Raw genomic sequence first — 8,983 nt, 5'->3', positions numbered from 1 at the left:
GGTGCCCAGCCCAGCAAGTGAAGGCCGACTACAAGGCAGTGCCCCTTCAGCCCAGTGCCCCAGCCTCCTATCACATTCCACAGCGGTCCTTAACTCTTACGGAGGTTGAAGTAAGGCCACTCTAAAGCTGTGCACCCTCCCTGGGTACTTGAAGAAGAGCAGGGATGAAAATTGTAGCAAGGGGATCTTGACTTTAAAATAGGAAGTTGAGTTTTCATCTGTCAATGGGGAGGTTTGGGTGTTTTTATTAGAGATGCCAAAGGCAAACTCCCTTGCTCTCACATCTTCCGGGGTCTGCACCATTTTCCTGGAGGAAGGATTGGGGGGGGAGGCGGGGGAAGGTTTCTGGAAAAGTACACTCTGGTATTCACTTTGGCCCAAAGGTAGAATTTCCCCCAAAGGGGATCAGGTCTCATGACAGTGTTGGGCAGGAAATGGTTCTATAAAGTGGTCATTATTTACCTCTCAGAGCTATTTTTGAGGATTAAATGCAATATTTTAGAGCATTTAACACACTGCCAGGCACATAAGGGCCTGATTAGTGTTTACTCTTATTTCACGGAGAAGTACCAACAAGGATGAAAATAAGCTCCAAAGAAAATTTGTTCATAGACAATTAGGAACAACTCCAACTCTGCTGAACTCCTTAAGGGCTGCTTATGATACAACAGAGCAAAAACGGTTTTCTTTTTAAAGATCTATCATTTTAGAAGTTACTGTGGCAACATGTAATTTCAAATCTTTCCAATGCCCAGCAACCGTAATATATTTATTACTGTTTGTTGGTTAAAACATCCCTTAAGTGAGTATAACTAGCAGAGTTTAACTGAATCACCTATGAAACATGGCCCTCCTGTGCTCTTAGGATGTGACATCTTACCAGATGTGCATCTCTCTTACTAGCTTTCCTCTCTCAATCTCACAGTGGTTATAAGGGCTGAGGACTCCTACTTCCTGATAGTTGGCAGTCGAAAGCGTGTTTATAGAGCAAGCGAGTTCTGAAATAAAAGAATAAAAGAAGCCAGAGAGAGTCTCCTTCATTACCAGTAGCCATATTTTAATATTAAATAAGAAAGCAATTTCAAAAAATCTAATCAGGAATGGTACCAGTCTACTGCCTAGATTAGCTATGCCACTGAACAAGTAACAAGTGTTTAAATGACTCAAGCAGATACTGTCAGGTGTGATGAGGTAAAAGATACCTAAAATAAGCTGAAGAAAACAGACCTGGCAGAAATAGCAGAGCAGAGCTTCTGAAGAGACACAGCCCTGCCCGGAAGCTCTGCCAGCAGCTACACAGTTCAATCTGGCAGGCACAGTCACCATAAAAATACTAAAGACAGAAGGAGAGGACACAGAGGTCTGTTTCAGGGCAGGGCCAAACATCAAAAAAAGACAAGGTCTGGGGAGGGGAGATATATGCTATGAACCAAGCACATGACAGGTATCCAGAACTCTCAGTTCTACACAGATCGGTCATACCATTATCCATCAGCTCCCTGACACTGAATCTCTGTCAGAAACAAAGGTAAGGGGGATACATTTGGTTCCTGCACCAGAACAATGTAGAATAAGACCACCCTCCCTCATCAGAATTATAGTTTACAGTGGGAATGCAAAGGTAGACATTTTCTCAATGCAGTTGTACTCAGCCTCTGCATGATGGTGGTCCCTGCTGAAAATCAAATAATACAGAAAAATATTTATCTCAAAGGATAGGTTCCTCTTTGATGGCTTTAGTTATGTAACAGTTTCTTAAATTTCTGGCATTCGTTCCTTCTTGGTTGGGCGCATACAGAAGCAGTTGACAAAATGAACAAATGAAAAGCAACTTTTCCTTGTGTTTAATTTGTTACACTTGATCTTAGCCAAAAGGCCGAGAAGCAATTAACTTATTAAAATCTTCCTTTGTTTGCATGGTCTTGTTTGTGGGTACGTTTTTGTTTTTGTGCCTGCCTAATACATATCCGCCTCACCCCTACAACCCTCCAGTTAGTTTGTCAACATCATCTGTCAGGCGACAATCAATATCTGCCAGCTGAGTATGTAGCAAAATTCTGGAACAAAATCAGTTTCTGAGAAGTTTATAATCTGGATGGGGAGACAGATCTTGAATTATTGGGAAAATATTTAATTTCTAATTCTTTTAAAAACAAAATAAAAGAGGGGCGCCAGGTTGGTTTAGTTGGTAGACCACATGACTCTTGATTGTGGGGTAATGAGTTCAAATCCCTTGCTGGATGTAGAGATTACTTAAATCAATCTTTTAAAAAATAAATAAAAGCAAATAAAAGATATACTCATTGGCCAAGATTTTTCCCATTACTCATGTCACTAACAGGAGGGTTAAATATGCAAGCTAATAATGAAAACTGCTATCTTAGGTACAAACATAAATGCCCTCTTCTTTATTAATGGGTGTGAATATGAAACATGATCACCTGTAAAAATAAATAAATAAAGACAGCTTTGTTCTTTGACAATTTCAGAATAAGGAACTTTGGTTTTTTATTCCCTTTAAGTCTTTCTGTAGTTGACCACTTTTTTCTTGCTTTGCCACTCACTTCGGCTTTGTATCACCTCAGATCCTCAGAGAAAACAAGGACAGAGAGTCCTCATCTAGAAAACATTTCCTAGTTTTACATTTCAAAAGTCAATATTTAAAAAGAAAAACCTTCTTAACCCCCCCAACCCCTCACTCCCTTCTGAATAATCTAGGTTTAATACAAGCCTATAAATAAATTTTTTCCTCAAAAAAAAAAAAAGCCAAAACAAAACACTTGGGTAACTTTACAAGAATTATTGTTTAAAAAATTTACCTAGGAAAATTAAAGTTCCAGTCATTTCACCCCTACAACAGACGGTACTCAAGTATCTGAGTTTTAGCAGTGCTTCCTCAGCACACCGCCCTTTAGTTGTTCTGCTGGCATGCTGGCAAAGTCTTCTTAATCACTCTTTTCTTCTCCTTGATAATGTCTATACTCTGGCTTCAGCTCCCATGTGTTTTTGTGGGTCCCTTTTACATTCTGAACGCCAATTTCTTTCAAGATTTCCTTTAGGTACCCCTAAAAACAAAAACAACCCAAGATGAGACTTTGAAGGCGAAACAAAATTTAAAATAAAACCATACACCAAACCACACTCACAAGTAATACAAATTATGATCCTGAAAGCTCAACAAGATTTCTCTATAAAGATGTTCAACAAATTGTCTCTTGGTTCTACACATGCAGTACATGCTGTGTTAAAGATACATTCACTTGCATTAAAGGGATTGGAAGTGTGGAATGCCAGTGACCTGAGAGCTTAAAAAAAAAACCAAAAATGTTTCGATGAAAATACACTAGAAAGTTACTAGTGCTCACTGTTTACTAAGATGACATAGTATATACCACGTGTAATCTTCCTTTGCGTTCAGTGGCCTCGTTCAGTTCACAGTTGGACAGGGTTATTCTTGGACTGGAACCAGTCATTTCAGAAGAAGGAGCACATATACAAAAATAACAAATATTTTGGGGATGATAATATTCTAGAAAGCAAGCACATGATAGGCATTCAGAATTCTCAATTCTAAGGTGACTTTTCAAATTTGCTATCAGGCCACTTGTTTTTCCTGTGTAATAAAGAAGGTTATCCTTCATCTTTAGTATTGTTTTGATCTTGGCCAAGCTTGCCCAGACAGGGTAAGGAATAAGTAGTGATAATAAGACATGGTAAAAGCCATGGGGCCTGCAGTTTTCTCATGCTTGGCTCCTCCAGAGGAAAGAGGTGAGCTGTGACATAGGACAGAACTCTGTTTTATGTCATTTTAGGTCCTCAAAATCAATACACATTAACCAAATGATTACAGGGAAATGATGGCCGTGATAAATATAGTACCAAACCCTACCTTTACTTGGCAATGTCACGCCAAAAAGCATTCCACTACAAATTGACCAATTAAATTATAGTACTGCTTTCTTGGCAATGGAGAGAAAAGTTAATTATTTTTAAGTGTTTTTTAGGGCTCCTGGGTGGCTCAGTCAGTTAAGTGTCTGTCTTCAGCTCAGGTCATGATCTTGGGGTCTTGGGATCAAGCCCCAAATCCTCGTGGTTGGGCTCCCTGCTCAGTGGGGAGTCCGCTTCTCGCTCTACCTTTGCCCCTCCCCTCTGCTTGTGCTTGCATGCATTCTCTCTCTCTCTCTCTCTCTCCCTCTCACACTCTTTTTCAAATGAATAAATAAAATCTTTAAAAAGTGTCTTTTCCCCATGCAGAACCAATCCAGTAATATTTTGTGTATATGCTTCACAGAACCAGTTACAGTACTAGTGACTCACCCTGTTGATAGAAGATGTAATATTTTTTACTTATTGAAATGAGGTACTGACTAGATAAATGGTTGAGAAGCTCTTACAGAGATAATGTTTAAGGCAGTGCCCTTCCTGGGGCTGGACTACTTGTCCCAGAGCCTCATGGGAGACTTGTTAAATAAACCTCTCATCTTAGGCCTAGTGAATCAAAATCTCTGGGGCCAGGCCTGGGAATCTGCATTTTCACAAGCCTCTAGGAGACTCTGATTTAACTACACTAAAGCTCCACGGCATCTGCTTTAATGGTTCACCCAGCTCTAATACTCTAGGATCTTGAGTCCTCAAAGTTTAAGTGCTGGGGATTCTGTATTAATAAACCCAATCAAATACCACCTTACGCTGACTGGTGTAATGCTCTACTGTTTGGATCCTTTCACTTAGGGGCCGGTTGTCACCTGGAAACAAGAGCTGATTAATACTGGAACCACATAGCCCTGGATGGCTTAGTGGGAATACAGGTGTGGCCTCCCCATTCCAGCAGCCAGGGCCCAGCAGGTGGCAGCAATGAATCAAATGAGGCCTGGGTTTCCCCAGAAAGAAGCCTGCTTGCCTCCCACACTTTCTGCAGTTGCCTTCACTAAGGGATCTGTGCCAATGAGTAAGCATAAAGGCCATCCAGGTGATATGCACAGCTGCTCTCTGCTACTTCAAATCACATTTTTAAAACGGGACACTGTTCATAAGCTACTTTCTCATTAAGCAGTATTCATAAAAGGAAAATGATGTGCTGGACACAAAGGATTTTCAGTTTAGATGCCAAGAATGACATCTTTGTAAAATTCCAAAGGACGATTTATTGGGAGGCAGGCTACAAACCTGGACACAAACAATCAAACAACTGGCCGCACTGCTCCCGGTCAAAACTGAAAAGAGCAATAGCTGGGAGCACTGTGGCCGGGAGCCAGCAGCTCTCCGGACTGCAAGTGTAGTGTGAATATTCAGAAGCCAAACACAGAGGAGAAAAGCCTCAAAAGAGTTAAACACAAAATAGTAAAGTCTCAAGTGTACAAATACAGTTGCTTTCATGTGTAGTCCACACTCATTTTGTTAAATTAGTATAACGTTACGGAGTATTTTGTTTTCTTAATGAAAAGTCACTCCCTATTTCCTTTTCAACAGTAAGAACAGAATGAGATATTCAGTCTGTCAGTTTGTCAGGTAACGAGTTGGGATTAGGGTCACAGTATCTACCCATGATACAGAATTCTTTTTTTGGTGGAAGGTGGGGGAAGGGGACATTTCTGGAGTTTTAGAATGCTCCAAACTGCAACCTAAAGTCATTTTACTCTAACCAAATGAATCAATTTGGCACAACCCATTAGTAAAGAAAGTAATAGTAATGATAGGGAAACAGGCCACAAAAGTCCCTGAAGGAAAGACACAGGTAGGGAAGAGTGAGATCATGTCATTCCACTGTTGAGAGAAAATTTTTTAGATTTAATTTATTTATTTGAGAGAGAGAGAGAGAGCACGCACATGCAAAAGTGGCAGTAAGGGCAGAGGGAGAGGGAGAAGCAGACTCCCTGCTGAGCAGGTAGCCTGACACAGGGCTCGTGGTTCCCACGACCCTGGGATTGTGACCTGAGCCAAAGGCAGATGCTTAATCTGTTGAAAACTTTTTAATAACTTCCCCTTTGGCCTAGAGGTTAAATTTCATACTCCTTCACAGGCATCCATTCAGGCCTGCCTTTTCCCTTTGGCCTCTTCTAAGAATTCCCTGAAGACATGCTTGTCATTTCTGTGTCTACAAGCTTCCTGTTTTTTCCATATGCCATTCCCTTTCCCTATCATGCTTATCCCCTTTCGTCAGATCTGAACTTCTCATTCTTGAAGACTGCATGAATGTCCCTCTCTCAGACCAACTTTCCCTAACAGTCACACATCTTAGATTTACATTTCACACTGGATGTTCTTCAGTGATGGCCCTCATACTACACCGTACCCTTTGACCCACATGCCTTTCTCCCATCAAGCCATGCGCTCCTACGGCAGTGGATGCCTGCACATCACAGTCTCAGTGCACTCACACTGAACAAACAAAGTATGCTTAAGAGCAAACAAGGGAACTAAGAGGATTTAGTGGGGGAGTTGTTTGAGTAAGATCACTAGATATGCTATATCTAGTTCTGCTCATTTTTAGAACTCAGGCTCTAATTAACTTACAGGGCAATGAGAAATACAAGTTGACTGATTAAATTGTATTACCTGATTCGGAATGACATTTGTGACTAAAAATCTGTATTATAGTGGTAAAATATTGCTGGGAACAAAGTCATCTGAGAGGGAAATTTTAAAGATTCTAACAAGACTGAAGATCAATTGACAATCTAACTTTCCTTTAATAAAAATTCATACATTTACACAAATATTTATTTTAGAACCTACTATGGGCCAGATGGAGTGGTAACACAGTCAGTCTTCAACATCAAGACTTCACAGTTTAAAAGTAGGGTGCTCGAGTGGGAAGGCAAAGGCACAGAAGCAGGCAGTCACAAACCAGAGTGCAGAAATAAGGACACATATATGCAGGATATCATGGGGCACTGAGACGGGGCACTTATCCCAGCCGGAGCCATGATCTTTGGTTTTGAGGATGTATATTTGATCCTTTGGATTGAACGGCAATTCTGTGCAGAGATCAGGAGATACTAGCTCTCCTTCTCTCATACTAAACAATGATTTTCCAATTTTATCTTTTGCCTGACCACATGCATTTTAAACAAAGGATTCTAGAACTTGGTAGATCACCTTTATGTGACACAGGACCAGAGAGATTTCTCATTACTGCTCTGTGCAGTGCTGCAGAACAATATCAGAAATAATAAACTGGCTCAGGTCCAGCAACCCTTCGTCAAAGGGATGTGTGGGAGAGTATTTACAGCAAGTCTGAACTGCAGAGAAAAAAGGGATAGAACATTAGAGCTTCTTTGGAAGGAAAAGACAAAGCAAATACTGGACCAAAGAGGTCAAGTGATTAGGATGTGATTTGCGTACTTGTGGGTCAAGATGACACTGTGGTGGCCCAAAAGCCAGAAACCCACAAATTCCTATTTCCCACCCCCAAATCACGACAATCCTATGTAGGGTCACAAGGCACAGTAGCCTAATATCTGCAGTCTTTCTCTTTCTCCTTATTTCCCTCCCTCCCTCCTTCCCTCCACCCCCACCATTTCTTGTATCATCTTTTCCTCTACTGCTCTGCCAACTAATTCCCAAACCAGGAATTTCGGTTAAGTGTTACGTATATAATAACAAGCTAACTATATCTAAATTCCTAGAAATTGGCCCAAAACATGTACCTTTAACAAATAGCTGATCACCAACTATTAATGCTTTAAGTGAATAAATAATATGACCCAGGGCACCTGGGTGGCTCAGTGGGTTAAGCCTCTGCCTTCGGCTTAGGGATCTCGGGGTCCTGGGATCGAGCCCCGCATCAGGCTCTCTGCTTAGTGGGGAGCCTGCTTACCGCCCCCCACCCTGCCTGCCTCTCTGCCTACTTGTGTTCTCTCTCTCTCTGTCAAATAAATAAATAAACCCTTTAAAAAAATAAATAATACGACCCTATTAGACGTCTAGTCACAAAATCACATCAGAAAGGCTGGACTGAATAGACAATAAGCAATCTATAACAAAGATGGCACTGGTTAATGCCAGTCACTAAAGGGAAGTCATCATATGCTTTTTATAAAATGATCCAACAAGGCAAGAGGGGCATTACCAGTTCTGTATAATTCCAAAGTACCATTTCAAATGATTTGTGTGATTAAAACAGAGGACTTACTGATAAAGATGTTAGAGGCTCCAAGGCATTTTTTTCATTAAAAAAACAAACTACACATTAGGCATAAGCTGTTAACAAAGGCAACATATGTTTTCACTCCTTTAGATAGAGAAAACTGTTAACAGGATAGGGAAGGGGACATTGGGGATTCTCTGGGACACAGGCCATGTCAGTATTTTTATCCTCTTTTCCTTCTGGTTTCACCCCCACTTTCCTACTAGACCCCACCCCCTGTCTTCCCCTCAGCTCAGATAGGCTGCATTCCTCCCTCTGTAAAAGAAGCAGAGATGATGTGTAATGAAGCGGTCAAGGCACAAGCCCTATCTTATGGCTTAATCCAAATTCTGGAAAAGCAATTTATTATTGCATGAATATTTGTGTGCTGGTATATCATCTTATTCTTATTAACACTTCATCTGCCTGGCACTGGCAAATGATTCATATGTTTGCATATATCAGATGAATAAAGTTTACCTCCTATGGGCCAAAACTTTTAACTATTTGCTTTCTAAACTGTACTTTTTTAGGGCACCTGGGTGGCTCAGTTGGTTAAGCATCTGCCTTTGGCTCAGATCAAGATCCCAGGACCCAGAGTCCTGCATCAGGCACCTGCTTGGCAGAGAGTCTGCTTCTCCCTCTGCCCCTCCCACCCCTGCTCAGGATCTCTCTCTCATGGTCTCTCAAATAAAAACATAAAATCCTTTAAAAACAACAACAACCCTGTATTTGTTTATTTGTATGCTAAACATAACTTACCTTGGAATACTGCAAGATATTCCAAGGCTGATATATGGCTTTCAACTGGGAAAAGTGTATACATATATAGACGATGTTGAAACTGTTATTAGG

The 8,983-nt window shown here is 40.9% G+C and overlaps 1 protein-coding gene across 1 annotated transcript in view; it reads right to left on the bottom strand.

Annotated features, from left to right (window-relative positions):
* Window positions 1-1,042: 1,042 nt before the first annotated feature.
* Window positions 1,043-8,983, bottom strand: part of GTF2F2 (general transcription factor IIF subunit 2) — a 152,097-nt gene continuing 144,156 nt past the window's right edge. The window contains exon 8 of the mRNA XM_080798281.1: window positions 1,043-3,065. Coding sequence (XP_080654407.1) covers window positions 2,946-3,065 — 120 coding nt within the window. The 3' untranslated portion in view covers window positions 1,043-2,945. The remainder of the gene's footprint in view (window positions 3,066-8,983) is intronic.

The sequence above is a fragment of the Martes martes genome, assembly GCF_963455335.1.
Source record: "Martes martes genome assembly, chromosome: 3".
Lineage (NCBI taxonomy): Eukaryota > Metazoa > Chordata > Mammalia > Carnivora > Mustelidae > Martes > Martes martes.
The sequence above is the reverse complement of the archived record's forward strand: the minus strand, read 5'-3'. Positions and strand labels throughout refer to the sequence as shown.